The 15921-nt window shown below is 48.5% G+C and overlaps 1 protein-coding gene across 2 annotated transcripts in view; it reads right to left on the bottom strand.

The window, feature by feature from the left end:
- TTLL12 (Tubulin tyrosine ligase-like 12) overlaps nt 1-15921 on the bottom strand; it is a 363841-nt gene that overhangs the window by 344234 nt on the left and 3686 nt on the right. For both annotated transcript variants that reach the window (XM_050168995.3, XM_055065384.2), the window contains exon 3: nt 13635-13810. In XM_050168995.3, the coding sequence (XP_050024952.2) occupies nt 13635-13810 (176 nt within the window). The remainder of the gene's footprint in view (nt 1-13634; nt 13811-15921) is intronic.

Here is a 15921-nt window from a genome sequence, read left to right as displayed (position 1 = left end):
AAGCCCGGACCGCAAAGAGAACACCAACGTAGTCCCGGAGCATCGAGCAAGCCGCCGTCTTCAACAGCTGCCCCCGGAGCACGGACTTCTAGCTGAGAAGACCAAGAAGATTGTGGACAAGGCAACCCCAATGGCAGCGCCAGCGTCCCCCATCGTGCTGCAGCAGCCCAGGGAACCTCCGACGTTCCGCGGATCAACATTTGAGGACCCGGAAACCTGGCTCGAGACGTGTGAGAGGGTCGCTACGTTTAACAGTTGGGACAGCGACGACAAGCTGCGGCATGTCTATTTCGCACTGGAAGACGCCGCCAGGACCTGGTTCGAGAATCGAGAAGCCACCTTAACGACGTGGGACCTGTTCCGAAGCGGCTTTTTGCAAACGTTTACAAGCGTCGTGCGAAAAGAGCGAGCCCAAGCACTACTAGAAACCAGAGTGCAGCTGCCAAACGAGACGATCGCGATCTTCACGGAAGAGATGGCCCGTCTTTTCCGGCACGCCGACCCGGAAATGTCGGAAGAGAAAAAAGTCCGCTTCCTGATGCGGGGCGTCAAGCAAGAACTTTTCGCAGGACTTATTCGTAACCCGCCGAAGACCGTAGCTGAGTTTTCGGCAGAGGCATCTACGATCGAGAAAACTCTGGAGATGCGCACCCGGCAATATAACCGCCAGGGGCTCACGCCGCAGTACGCCATCCAAGGACTGGATTCCGGCGACCTTCAGGAGACCATCAGGGCCATTGTGCGCGAAGAACTGCGCAAGGTCCTGCCTTCGTCGCAGCCCCAAGTGGCTTCGATCGCCGACCTCGTCAAAGAAGAGGTGCACCGATCGCTTGGAGTTCCCGAGCTGCAACCACAATTACCGCAGTCCCAGCCAGAAGCGATGACATACGCCGCCGTCGCGCGCCGTCAAGGTCCCCCTCCGCGACCACGCCAGGGCCCTGCAACGACGCAATTCCGTCGTCCGCCGCCGCCGCCGCCAGCACGCCCACCCGTCGCCCAGCCTACCTACGCGAGGAAGACGGACATTTGGCGAGCCCCTGACCACCGCCCGCTCTGCTATCACTGCGGAGAAGCCGGCCATGTGTATCGCCGATGCCCATACCGGGAGATGGGACTGCGAGGCTTCGCCGTCAACGCACAGCGCCCGAGGGAAGGTGAACGCCCTCGTGACATCGCCGACTACCTCGCCGCTACTAAGTGGAGCCCTCGACGACCGTCCCGTTCGCCGTCACCAGGCCGCTACCTGTCGCCGCAGCGCCGACCATTCACTGGCCCAGCCCGGGGCCGGTCAGCGAGCCCATATCCAGAAAACTAAAAGCAGCAACCGATGGAGGTGCGGTTGCTGTCCGTCGAACTGACGAAGACCCTCCGCCGCCGACGAAGACGCCGAAGAAACTACCTCGACAACATAACGACACGCCGCCGTCCCGACGAAGTCTGGAAAGAAAGAATGCGACGACGAAAGACGACCTGACGACGTTACATACCAGCCACAGGTCAACGCGACGCAGCCGTGATCCGACGCCAAGACCCAACTGCAACGCCAGACAAAGAACCACCGACCTCGAGGTGCTTCTGGACGGCCACGCAGTTACCGCCTCAGTGGACACAGGGGCTGATTACTCCGTAATGAGTGGACACATCGCCGCCCAGTTGAAGAAAGTTAAGACCGCATGGGAAGGCCCTCAAATTCGGACCGCTGGAGGACACCTCATTACGCCGACTGGAATCTGCACGGCAAGAATAACCATTCATGACCGGACTTATCCTGCCACCTTCGTTATCCTCCAACAGTGTTCACGAGACGTCATTCTCGGTATGGACTTCCTGGACCAACACGGCGGAATCATCGACCTGAAGTCGAAGTCAATAACGCTGTCGGAAGATAAAGCGATGCCGCCGGAGAGCCCTCGTAGTCACCACGCATTGAGTGTGCTCGAAGATCAAGTGAGCATCCCGCCGCGCTCCAGCATTATTATTTCCGTCGGCACTGAAACACCCGCTGACGTAGAAGGCGTCATCGAGGGCGACCAACATCTACTGCTCGACCGTGAAATTTGCGTCGCAAGAGGGATCGCTCGACTCCACGGAGGGCAAGTGGAAGTTATGCTAAACAACTTCAGCGAAGAGTTCAAGCACATCAACAAGGGCACGACAATCGCATACATCGAGGAAATTGTGGAAACCAGCAATGCCTTTGTCCTCTCGGATTCAGCCGCATCTACCCCGATGAGCATTGTCCCCGAACCAGACTTCGACGTGAATCCAAGGTTTCCTTTGAGTAAGCAGCAACAGATCAGAAGTCTTCTCCGACGATACAAAGACTGCTTTTCGACGTCATCGAGGATTCGACAAACACCAGTTGCAAAGCATCGCATAATAACCGAAGAGAGCGCTCGACCACTCCGCCAGAGCCCTTACCGAGTATCGACGCGAGAACGTGAAGCTATTAGGCAACAAGTCGACGAAATGCTGCGCGACGACATCATCCAGCCGTCGAAAAGCCCGTGGGCCTCTCCTGTAGTCCTGGTAAAGAAAAAGGACGGAACCCTACGCTTCTGCGTCGATTATCGTCGACTGAACAAGATCACAAAGAAGGATGTGTACCCCCTTACACGGATAGACGACGCATTGGATCGGCTCTGCAACGCTAAATACTTCTCGTCGATGGACCTCAAGTCTGGCTACTGGCAAATAGAAGTCGACGAGAGAGATCGCGAAAAGACTGCCTTCATCACGCCAGACGGCCTCTACGAGTTCAAGGTCATGCCATTCGGACTGTGCTCGGCGCCTGCAACGTTTCAGCGCGTCATGGACACGGTGTTAGCCGGACTGAAGTGGCAGACGTGCCTTGTTTACCTGGATGACGTCGTTGTCTTCGCCGGAAATTTCGACGATCACCTTAGGCGGCTTGCGACAGTGTTAGAAGCCATCAGGTCATCAGGGCTCACTCTGAAGCCGGAAAAGTGCCGTTTCGCTTGCGATGAGCTTTTGTTCCTAGGCCACGTGATCAGCAAATCAGGAGTACGCCCCGACCCACAGAAGACAGCTGCCATCGCAAAGTTCCCGCAGCCAACCGACAAGAAGGCAGTGCGCAGATTCCTTGGCATGTGTGCCTACTATAGGCACTTTGTCAAGGACTTTTCACGCATCGCTGAGCCGCTGACAAAGCTAACTAAATGTGACGTCGAGTTCAAGTGGGAAACGCCGCAGGCCGACGCATTTCAAGAACTCAAACGACGCATGCAGTCGCCGCCCGTACTTGCGCACTTCGACGAGCACGCCGATACCGAAATACACACTGACGCCAGTAGCCTAGGCCTCGGTGCCGTCCTAGTCCAGAGAAAAGATGGACATGAACACGTGATAGCTTACGCTAGCCGGTCGTTGTCAAAAGCAGAAGGCAATTATTCTACAACCGAAAAGGAATGCCTCGCCGTCATTTGGGCTACAGCGAAATTTCGCCGTTACCTCTATGGCAGGCCATTCAAAGTGGTCCGCGACCATCACGCGTTGTGTTGGCTAGCTAACTTAAAGGACCCTTCAGGACGGCTGGCGCGGTGGAGCCTCAGACTACAAGAATACGACATCACTGTAACATACAAGTCCGGACGAAAACACTCAGATGCCGATTGCCTATCACGCGCCCCCATTGACCCACCGCCGCAAGATGACGACGATGACGACGCCTTCCTTGACATAATAAGCGTGGAAGACTTCGCCGAACAAGAATGAGGGGACCCGGAGCTAAAAGCCCTAGTCGAGTATTTAGAAGGGCACACCTACGTTGTCCCTAAGGCATTTAAGCGTGGATTACCTTCATTCACGCTTCAAAACAACCTACTCGTGAAGAAGAACTTCTCACCAGTCCGCGCCAGCTACCTTCTTGTTGTACCGTCAACGCTGCGTCCAGAGATACTGCACGCCCTACACGACGATCCAACCGCTGGGCACCTCGGATTCTCCCGGACGCTGTCGAGTATACAGGAAAGGTATTACTGGCCGCGTCTGACCGCCGACGTCGGCCGTTACGTCAAGACATGCCGAGATTGTCAACGACGCAAGACACCACCAACAAGGCCAGCAGGATTACTACAGCCGATCGAACCTCCTCGCCGACCATTCCAGCAGATTGGGATGGATTTGTTGGGGCCGTTTCCGATGTCAACATCCGGGAATAAGTGGATCGTCGTGGCGACGGACTATCTCACCCGCTTTGCTGAAACTAAAGCTCTACCAAAACGCAGCGCAGCCGAAGTGACGAAATTTTTCGTCGAAAACATCCTGCTGCGACATGGTGCCCCAGAAGTCCTCATCACCGACAGAGGAATGGCTTTTACAGCAGAGCTCACCCAAGCCATTCTACAGTACAGCCAGACAAGCCACAGGAGGACAACTGCCTACCATCCGCTGACGAATGGTCTCACGGAGCGCCTGAACAAGACCCTCGCCGACATGCTAGCAATGTACGTCGACGTCGAACACAAGACGTGGGACGCGGTCCTGCCGTACGTAACCTTTGCGTACAACACGGCGGTGCAAGAAACAACACAGATCACGCCGTTCAAGCTGGTCTACGACAGGAACCCGACGACGACGCTTGACGCCATGCTGCCGCACGTAACTGATGAAGAGAATGTTAACGTCGCTAGCTATCTCCAGCGCGCCGAAGAAGCCCGACAGCTCGCCCGCCTGCAAATCAAGAGCCAGCAGAGGACCGACAGCCGACACTACAACCTCCGACGACACTTCGTCGAGTACCAGCCTGGCGACCGTGTTTGGGTCTGGACCCCGATACGCCGACGAGGACTCAGTAAGAAACTACTCCGACGCTATTTCGGACCCTACAAGGTCATCCGACGTATTGGCGCTCTGGACTATGAGGTCGTGCCAGACAGCATTTCGCATTCACAGCGGCGCCGCGCACGATCTGAAGTGGTCCACGTGGTGCGCCTTAAACCCTTTTACGGACGCTGACGAACTTCGTCATTTTTGTTCTTTTCTTTTCTACGAGTGCTTTTGTTTATTAACTTCGTTTGTTTGCAGCATCGGGTCGATGCTTTTTAAGAGGGGGGTATTGACACGTGAACTTATCATTATCGGATGACCACGTTTCGCCGCTTAACAACTGTAATCGCACAGCGACGGACGCGCCTGCATGTATCCGACGTTTCTGGAAAGTTATCGATGCTTCTACCCGGCTGTGTGTTGTCGCCGAACCTTGTGTTATCTGATGTCATCGCGTAACGCGAATGGTGTAGAACTTTGTGGAAGGCACGCGGGTCCAAACGATTAGTCTGGAACATTCGACGACTGCTCTATAAAAGCCGACGCGCTTGACCCGCTGATCAGATTTTTCGACGATCGCCGACAGTGTTCGCCGCTATCGTTGTGCTATAAGTGTAGCCTGTTTTTGTGGGCACAGGTTAGCCCAATAAAAGTTAGTTTTGTTCTTCACAGTATTGCTACTGTGTTCTTGAACGTCACCACCATGTGACAATATAACAAATGAACTTGTTTTTCCCCCCAATTACAAAGTATTTCGTAAGGATAGACTGCGCAGAGGTGGAGGTATAGCAGTTCTAGTTAAAAATCAAATCGGAGCCACGCTTATCGGTGATACTCCTAAACTAGAGTACCTATGCGTTAAGTTATCGTGCTGGGGTCAATCCTTTGTGCTATTCGCATTTTATAGACCGCCCAATGCTACACCAGCCTACTTGAATGAACTTAAAGAGCACATGTCTCTGTATCAAAATAAGAAAATTTTTTTGATCGGCGATCTTAACTTGCCTGGTGTCAATTGGGAGCTCCTCCAAGCAAACAATAAGGCTGATGCAAATGCTAACATTATTTTTGACATTATGCTAACACATGATCTTATTCAAGTGGTTAATGAACCCACGCGTGTTCAAGGGTCATCACGTTCTATATTAGATGTTATTTTTTTAAACCGAACCTTTTCCGAGCATACCGTGTCAATCGAAGATGGCTTATCTGACCATTACCTTATTGCACTTTCCTTGCCCATTGTCAAAACTACCGTTCCTAAAACTAACAATACCAAATCTTTTAAAGATTACACCAGAGCTGATGACGCCAGCATAGTTGACTACATGGAAACTTGTCTTACGCGCTTTGCAGATAATGGTAGTGATGTGTCTACACTTTGGATCACGTTTGTTACAATGTGCAGGCATTGCATGGATACATTCATACCCACTAAAACTAAGAAAGTCAATAAAAGTACGCCTTGGATGGCGCGTGGAATAGTACAACTAAAGCGCAAAATCAAACGAATAAAAAAGAAGCATCCACACATGTTTTGGAGTTCGTTATCACGGAACTCCAAAACAAGCTGTCATGCCCGTGCGCGATTCAAAAAATTTTTATTTTTCCACAACATTACCGAACTTTATAAAAAACGCACCGGATAAGTTTTGAGGATACCTTGGCAATAGCAAGAAGGCTATTACGAAAATTGCAGTTAATGGAACCATTCTTAACGACTTGAATGCCATTGCACAACATTTTAACTCTTATTTTCATAGCGTATTCTCCCGTGCACGATCAGGCCCATCTTTGAGTTCTGCAGGGTTTGAAGAGCATGAGGCGAACTTTATATCTTACCATGGCATTGTGTCCATGTTGCTCAATTTAAAAACCAAAACAACTCCTGGCCCTGACAACCTCCCGAATGTGTTTCTTAGGCGATACGCCGAAACTGTTGCCAAGTTCTTAGTGGTATTATTCAGAGCATCTTTGTTATGCGTGAAAGTGCCTGAGGATTGGAAGATGGCTCGAGTTGTTCCAGTCTTTAAAAAAGGCGATCGATTATTGCTTGAGAATTACCACCCCATATCATTAACGTCTTTAACGTATTAACGTATTTTGTATATGCCTTGTACCAATTGTCTGCCCGTCCTGCAAGGACCACAACGTGGTGTGCAGTATGTACTAAATAAATAATAAATAAATAAATATGAAGTGGGGGGGTGGACTTACAATCGAAACCAAAACATGGCACCGCCAAAAAAGTGAGACCAACAGGAGCTACAACATGGTTACAGTTTTATGCTTGCTGTATGGCCCTAACCATAGCTTTTCGGTATCCCGCGTGTTTGTTCGTTTTCGGAAGGGTTTTTCAACATTTTTGAGAGTTTTACAGTGCACACAACACTCATGGGGGGATGTTGATAGTTGATGGAAGCGCCGCTGTTCCATTCGCTGCGGCACCCTCGGAACAACGGCGCTTGCGGGGAGTATTGGTAGCTCATGAAAGAGCAGACACCGCTCACAGGTTTTTCTCTATAGTTTGTCCAAAGGCGTTGGTTTGGCGCACTCGACTTGACTGCCAGCTGCGTGCTACTTCCATGCTTCCTCAGTCATCATGAATGCTCCAGGCCCACTAATCATTCGGCACTCATTCACAACAGCGTTCAAGAGGGCTGCCATCCTTTACGCCGAAGAAACAAATCACTGCGCAGCGGGCCAAGTGGTGCGCTGCTTCTGAACAAGTGGTGCGAGAGTGGCGACTGCAGCGAAGTGAAATTTTCACCTGTGACGGCAAGTGCGGAATTTCCCACGTGCCAAAGTTTGGACACTTTCCGGAGCTGTAGGCCAAGATTGCGGCGCACGTCGCTGAAATGCGTGATCGGTCCCTGCCAGTGAAGTGCGACATGGTCATGAAACGAACTTACGCCAACCCGACCTGCGTGTGGTTGGGTGCATTCGGGGTGGGCTGCTGTTCCACAACATGTCGTGGTGCACTCACTGTGGGACCGTAGCAGGGATGACGATGGCAGCACCAGTGAAGACGCGTAGTCCAGTGACCATGTCATCATCATCATCAGCCTGGTTACGCCCATTGCAAGGCAAAGGCCTCTCCCATACTTCTCCAACTACCCCAGTCATGTACTAATTGTGGCCATGTCGTCCCTGCAAACTTCTTAACCTCATCCGCCCACCTAACTTTCTGCCACCCCCTGCTACACTTCCCTTCCCTTGAAATCCAGTCCGTAACCCTTAATGACCATCGGTTATCTCTCCTCCTCATTACATGTCCTGCCCATTTCTTTTTCTTGATTTCAACTAAGATGTCATTAACTCGCGTTTGTTCCCTCACCCAATCTGCTCTTTTCTTATCCCTTAACGCTACACCCATCATTCTTCTTTCCATAGCTCGTTGCGTCATCCACAATTTAAGTAGAACCCTTTTCCTAAGCCTCCAGGTTTCTGCCCCGTACGTGAGTACTGGTAAGACACAGCTGTTATACATTTTTCTCTTGAGGGATAATGGCAACCTGCTGTTCATGATCTGAGAATGGCCGCCAAATGCACCCCAGCCCATTCTTATTCTGATTATTTCAGTCTCATGATCCGGATCCGCGGTCACTACCTGCCCTATGTAGATGTATTCCCTTACCACTTCCAGTGCCTCGTTACCTATAGTAAACTGCTGTAAACTGACCATGTCAGCTAATAATAAATTTTCATTATCGAATGCGCGCTTGGGTATGCTCTCTTCTTTTTTTCCTGTCACGCGATATGGGGGGGGTCGACTTACAATCGTGTAAATACGGTATACTGTGGCGAGGAAAGCATATGTCGCCTTGAAGAAGACAAGTCCACTTGTCGAAACGTTGGCTCCTACTTTCATCTTGTTCTCGTTTTGCTCATCGTGTTGAATTTCCATCTCCCACCTTCCCCATGTTCTCCCTTATGCATAGATATGCCATTAAAAATACGCTTAAGTTGGTAGGCCATAAAAAAAAAAATTCTTTATATCAGGAGCCAGGATTCAAAACACTATTTCTTCCTAAAAAAGCATGTCTTATTTAGCTTATTTAAGTATTTAAAGTACATACAATGGTTCAATTCATTTTTTTTGGCCGGTAATCTTTCTCATAAAATGTGAGAAAAATGCTAGTTCATACCTGCCAACCTGGCGAGATCAAAAACCGGGAGACCTTATTCGCGCCAATAAGGGGGGGGGTTGCATCACTGTTTTAATTTCCGGTGGCCTTAGCAACTCGGTGAAACATGTTTTCCATCAGTGTTTTTCATTTTTCCAACCATAGACCACTGCGTGTCCCACCTTTCTTCATTAAATATGTCCTCTGGAAGACTGTACGCCTGTAGTGTGGCAAATTCATCTTCGAGAGCATCTAACGCGTCTTCAGCAGATTCATTGGCGTCTCGGGGCAGCAGCTGAGGGAAACTCTGAATAAAGAACGAAGACTCGAGAGCGATGCCCGTGAAATTTCAGGTTGGCCACCTCCGCATTCTTCATAGTTGCGTTTCATCAGAGTTGCGTTTCAGAGTTGCATCTACATCCATAACGCTTCGTCTTGTATCATTTCGGAAATATTTTCCATGGAAGAGGCCCAACGTAGTCGCTGACACTAAGGGGTAGGTTGTGTTCGACAAGGAATCCCGTAAACAGGCACTCCACACGTATGACACTGTCGTCGCACTTGTTCCCGAGAAAGTTCACTATGTTGCCTTGCTGCTCAGCGGTACGAACATAGCTTTGACGCTGTGCCGTGGAAACGTGCAGTTTCAAGTCACCTTTGACACCGTGAGACACGCTGACGTCGCATCCAAACGTTCTACAAAATGCAAAATGTTCCCCTTTTCTTGATGTCAAAAAGCACGGAAATTCAGAAGTTCGCAATAACTTCTGCAAATACCTTTTCTTCGACTTTGGTAGCGCCATGGCATCAAGCACACGAGAAATCTAACTTTACACGGTGCACCGCACACACGGCCTAGCCAACACTAATCATACACAAAAGCAGCAGCAACAAGATGCGCCATGGAGGAAGACATGCATGGAATGCAACAAAGAGTTTCTCACTACATTACCTAGAGGGAAATTTGGCGCTGCTGCGCTGTGGTATCCATGGGAATGCCGGTATATTGTGACTTCGGATTGGCATCGTTCTCGGAGAGACAGGACACCTTGAAGACGCGCTTGGCAAGTACCGTTCCGTCTGTCACAATGATTCATTTTCTACTAAAACAGCACGTGAAAAGCTGTTTTGGCTTTATTATTACGCAAACACATGTTTTGTTTAACTATGAGTACTTGTTATTGCGTGTACGAATACATGTTATGAGAAAGTATCAGCGGGCCGCTAAAGTTGGAGGACAGACGACAAGGTTCGCACTCGCTTTGAAACAGTTTGTCGTCTGTTCTTGCTTTTCTTCACTTGGTCATGCATTGTAGATGAGTAAAGATGTAATATGCGTGAATGGAAACATTTTATGAAGATTTTACTTTGAGAACGTGTTATTTGTGTAGCCATATCCACGTTTTAGACGAAGCCTCTTACAACATGAGCCTCGCAGACACATATACCGGCATTCGCATGACGGCACGGTGCCCCCTTAAGAAACTCCCATAGACGGTGGCGCCAGATTTCCCTCTAGGTGTTATAGTGAGAAACTCTATGGAATGCAAGAACTACATTGGCTCTGGCTTTAGGCGGCTTACTAGGCACTGTAGTCGGCTGCTTAGTCGATGATACCAATGGGGCTAGTGCTGCCACTGTTGGTGATGCTGACGATTACGATGCGGCTGTAGATTCCGCGGTGCCGGTTTCGCAAAAACCATTATTGCGCGAACAGAGACCACTTCTCGGGAGATATAAGATAGCGATCGTACAATCGGAAAGTTCAGTCAAAAATCGGGAGTCTCCCGGGCGAATCGGGAGGGTTGGCAGGTATGCTAGTTGCACCAGCAGTGATAAGTAACTAATGAATTGTTGAATCGAGTAAAGGTTTGGCATTTATGTAGCCAAGTGGGAGACCTGCATAACAAACAAGGATAAATACAATGTGATAGATATTACGAAAGTAATGTTAAAAAACTGAGCAAAGTGCAAAAAATTGCCAAATTTTACCACTTTTAGTTGAAAAATGAGCTGTAAATGCAAAAATTTTGCAACAATTTCTTTTGTTCTAGTTCGTTGCACATATCTCTAAGTGAAAAATCAGTGTGCAAAATTTCATATCAATATGTTCATTCAAAAACTGTTATCAAAGTTTGTGTAACAGCAAGTGGAGCAAAATCTTGTTTTGAGAAAAATGTAAGCAAACATTCAAACCGTGTGTGAGAAAGATGTTAAAAAACCGACGCCAACGCCTCAAACACAGGGGCTTCACAGCTGGCGCCCGCACAGATGCACTAGAGCCTCCTTTTGCTCTCGAGGCTGCTCGGCGGCAACATAATATGGAAAAAATATTGTCGGTATATTTATATAAAAGAAGTAGTACTGATTCTCAGTTTTGCAATACGAGGTTATGGGTTGGAAAACTCACTAACTCCCAAACTGATGATAGGAAGACGATTTCTTGCAACATATTTCCCAATGTTTGGATACATAAAATGTAAAAAAGAAAAAAATATATTTCGTGAAAAAAAAAAATATTTGGTTTTGAATGTGGCCTACTACCTTAATGCAGCGGCATGTTTCAAATATTCCCAATGACGTAACATAGGTAGCAAATCAGATTGCTTGTCCTGAGTGACACCACTCTACCACGCTACATAGCATGGGAAGAGGCAGCTGAAAATGCAGGGGAGCAGTGCCACTGCAATCGGTAGCGATGCACATTTTTAAAACCTTATAATCTATTACACGCTTCACTTCGATCGCTTAAATCTGTCTCTTATTGATCAGAAGGACTTACCCTATTGACTCAATATGTTTGTGCACAATCATCACAATGGTTCCAGGCTCCCATCAATATTTGGGGCCCTAAATCAAACTTTTGCTCCCAATAGTAAGTAGCATTTCCCTTTCTCTTTTAATTCCAACAAATATCATTCAAATCGGTTTAACAGTAGCCTAATAAGAGCATTTCTGTATTTCAAATATACAGTCATACCTTGTTACACTGAATACAGTTTCAATGCGAAAACGCCTTTGTTAAGACCCTTTTGTTGTCTATAAACGTAGACACTGGATGACTTCCGGTTTTGCCTAGTGACAGCCCCCTAAACTTAACAAGCAAAAAAGACAAGGGCAAATGGTATACATGCATTAAAAGGCCCCTCACCAGGCCCCATAGCAAATTTTGGTTATACACTGGAAGTTGTTACATGCCCTCTAGGGAGTGTTCTGCCGTAAAAATTTTTCAGATCGGTTCCTTAATAGCCGAGATAGAAATATTTGAGTGCCGCGACCCCATGATTTCAGCAGGCGGGCTCCACTGCCAAGCAAGACGCTCTCTCCACTCGCCCCTTCTAGCCTCCGCAAGCGAAATTCCTTCCCTGCATTCTTCCATACCAGACCTGGAGGATCACATGATGCATACGTCACAGGCACTGCCTTCATTTCTTTTTTCTCTTCACTTTTTTTTTTCCGGCACTCAGCGCTTCCACTGACGGCATCGTGCGCGAGCTGTTGTCTCGTTCACACAGCGCACGATTTTGCAAGCTGTGCTCAAGAACGCATGACTAGCGGTATAATTCAGTGCTACACGAATACAATAATGAGGCAGAACAAGCGGATCACAAAGCATGATCATGCACTGGAACACGGTAGAATATGGCATAGTTTCGTTACTTGCGCACGTGACTGCAGAACCGTGGGAACAAGCAGACGAAGTGGAAGTACCATCTCTCTTGCTTCGGTACGAAATAAAACAAAAACACACAGACATTTCGTTTCTATGTTTCATTACTTCTCTAAACTTCAATTTGTCAATTCAAGCAACAGATGATGCCTTGAACAATTATCTAAGTCACATGTCACTACGAGCGTTGCCACACTGCGGACACGAGCACGTAGGCAAAGGGACACGAGGACATCACTGTCCGGCTTGAAGTGCGGTCGCCGTGAGGGAAAGGGAAACAGCGTTCATATTTAAATTTCGGACCATTCCGTGCCGTGTAGTGATGTAATTCTTTGCAAACCAGATTGTTAGCTTGCACTGTATGCTCTGTGCTACTCAGCTCAAAATGACCAGGCCTGGTGAGGGGCCCTTTAAAAGAGAAGCCTGCCCATTTTCAACACTTTTCCCTTGTATGTAATCACAATTTGACACGTCAAGTTTGCCATAAGTTATATGAAAAATCTTGAATGACAACAGTTAAAAGTGGACACCAACCCCACAATTTTACAAAAGAGAAAGACATTTCAGATCCCACAGGGGAGCCAGAAGATATTTCCCCTTTATAAATGTTCATGGTCGGTGCCCCCTTTAAACTGTTGTCATGTCCTGACTAGACAGGTTTCCGTCCGATTCTTGATTTCACATGCCTTATTAGTTATTGCACACTGAAACAATAAAGCATGTTTTTGTTTTAGTGTGCAATAACTAATAAAGCATGTGACAGCAGGTTTCGTGGGGCCAAAGGCTCGCTGCTGTTATTGCAGGTGTGAAACTGTCAAACATTCCACAATTATTTCCAATAATTTATTATTTCCACATTTGTTACACATAGGTTTGAACGCACTTGAATTAGGTAATTGGAGTTGGCTCTAAACTAATGCTTGCTCTTAAAAGACACTGCATTGAAGTTTAATGCCTGCGTTTATACTTTATTCTTCCTATGTTGCAGTTTCGTGGTGCTGTGAGCTTATGGGGAGATAGCATATTCTCAGTACCATGATAACACTCACTGTTCTGAATCCTGACAATGGACTCCTTCCTCCCGTATGATGATCACATTGCTGGAGTAGTTCTTTGCTTCATCTTTCTTGTCGCCCTGCTCAGCAATGTCCATGACCTCATCTGGACCTGCTGAGTCGTCGCAGCTTTTGGCATCACCACCATCGTCATCACTGCATTCCTCCGCCTGACCAGGAGAGGTACGACAGGGGCCAAACAACATGGTGGTACCCAGCCCACCTCCAAATAATACCCCTCCAGCAGAGCACTACGTACTAGTATGAAGCATTGCTGTTTGGTAGTACAGTCAAAACCCGTGATAACGAAATCCCGCAACAACGAAATTCTTGCGAAAACAAAATATTTTTGTATCCCCGGCGAACGCCCATAGGATTCAATGCATTTCGTACCTCTCAGCAATGAAATGTCGCTGTACTACAGTCTCGCATCAACGAAATTTGCCGGAATATAACCCTGCACATTACCTACTCGCACAAGGCTAGTGGGTTCCACAATGTGCTCAAGTATGATTGTTTTGCACTAAAATTGCGTAAAATACCACCACATTGCACATGCATGGGCCTCGCCATTTTTGCTTATAATAACCAAGTGCCGGAAACACGTCATGGCCTCCACCTTGTTACCCGAACATTTTAACGTCAACTCTACTTTTCTCTTAATTCTCATACACACTACTGGGTTCTTGTTTGGGGAGTTACATCCCAGACTAATCTGAACAACCTTCAAAAGGAGCTCTTTGTTTTATTAACTTATCATATTGCCCCTGCAGTAGTTGGGACAGTGCAAAAGAAGAGGCAGGAAGGACAAGAAAGAAGTGCACGTGCTACGCCTGCCTGCTCTTTCCTCTTGTTAACCTTTCCTCTTGCTAACACTGTGCGCGCACCGACTGAACACCGCCGTGCGACCTGTGCAGAAGCCCTGAAACTCCCTGCTTCGTCACCCTCACTGCTTGTTCACGCCGCACATCTGGTTGCACTTTCACCAGCCCAACCAATACAGTACATCGCAGAATGCACACCTCTAGCGTTTCTGCCTGCCACTCCTCCTGTTGTGCTTCAGCCGCAGCAGCCAGTGCATTATGCCAATGATCGAGGCATGACCCCTCGGAAGTCGTATGTTTGGCGCACACCGGACCGCCGTCCTCTATGCTTCCACTGCAGTGAGGCAGATCATTCGTACCACCAATGCCCATACTGACGTCTCGGGTTGCTAGGCTTTTCTGCCTGCTCGCCACCACCCCGACCTGGCTAACGACCCCAGGATATTAAACATTATCTGGCTCAGCAGCGCACGCCACCACCTACCGGACAACAGTCACGCTAGCCATCGCCAAGGCGATTTTCACCACCGCCCTCGCGATATTCGAGTGCATGATCGCCAAGTCCCCGCTACAGTGACCTTTGGGGGCGAGGCTGCTGGCAGTCGACGCGCTGAAGATTTCCGATGGACACGAACAAGGACGGGCACCGCCTGTGCACCTGTGTGTGTTGCACCTGTGTTAGCAGCTGTGTGTGTCACGTCTTCTTTTCGTCCTTGTCTTTTTCACGTGCTATAAGCCTCACGAAGCTGAACAGAATGATCGGCTTTCACCTGACATACCGGTGGTGATCGACGGTTACCCGGTTAGCACTTTAGTGGATACCGGTGCGGACTTTTCTATCTTAAGTGGGAAGATGGTGATGTTACTGGAGAAAGTAATTACTCCTTGGCATGGCTCGCAGATTCAGACGGCTGGTGGTCATGTTATTACTCCGCTGGGAACCTGCACGACTAAAGTTTGGATTCGAGGATCGACATTCGTGGCCAGCTGTCTTGTCCTACGGGAATGCTCCCGTGACGTCATTCTCGAGGTTGACTCTCTGCAAGAATACGGCGCTGTTATTGACCTATGAGGAGGCGGAGCCACCTTCTCAGCCAACCAAGCAATCAACGGCTATGACGACAACCGACATGACAACACCCTTCGTGTTTCCATTGAAAGCGTTATGCTTCCTCCACGAGCCAGTGTCAGTGTCGAAGTTACGTGTGGTGGAATGCGTGAAGATGAAGTGGTCACAGAAAGTAACTTATCACATCTACTGACGCAAGGTGTTTGTGCAGCTAGGAGTGTGCTACAGCTTAGTGATGCCTGTTCTCAGTTGCTTGTCACTAACTTCAGCAACGAGCATTGACACCCTTTCTGCAGTACTTCGATTGCATTTGCCGACGAAATAGAGAACATGGCTGAATGTTTTGCCTCTGAAGCAGTGGGGATGGTTGACAAATCACTGGGTAACA

This window comes from Dermacentor andersoni, chromosome 10, assembly GCF_023375885.2.
Source record: "Dermacentor andersoni chromosome 10, qqDerAnde1_hic_scaffold, whole genome shotgun sequence".
Classification (NCBI taxonomy): domain Eukaryota; kingdom Metazoa; phylum Arthropoda; class Arachnida; order Ixodida; family Ixodidae; genus Dermacentor; species Dermacentor andersoni.
This window is presented reverse-complemented; position numbering and strand designations above follow the sequence as displayed.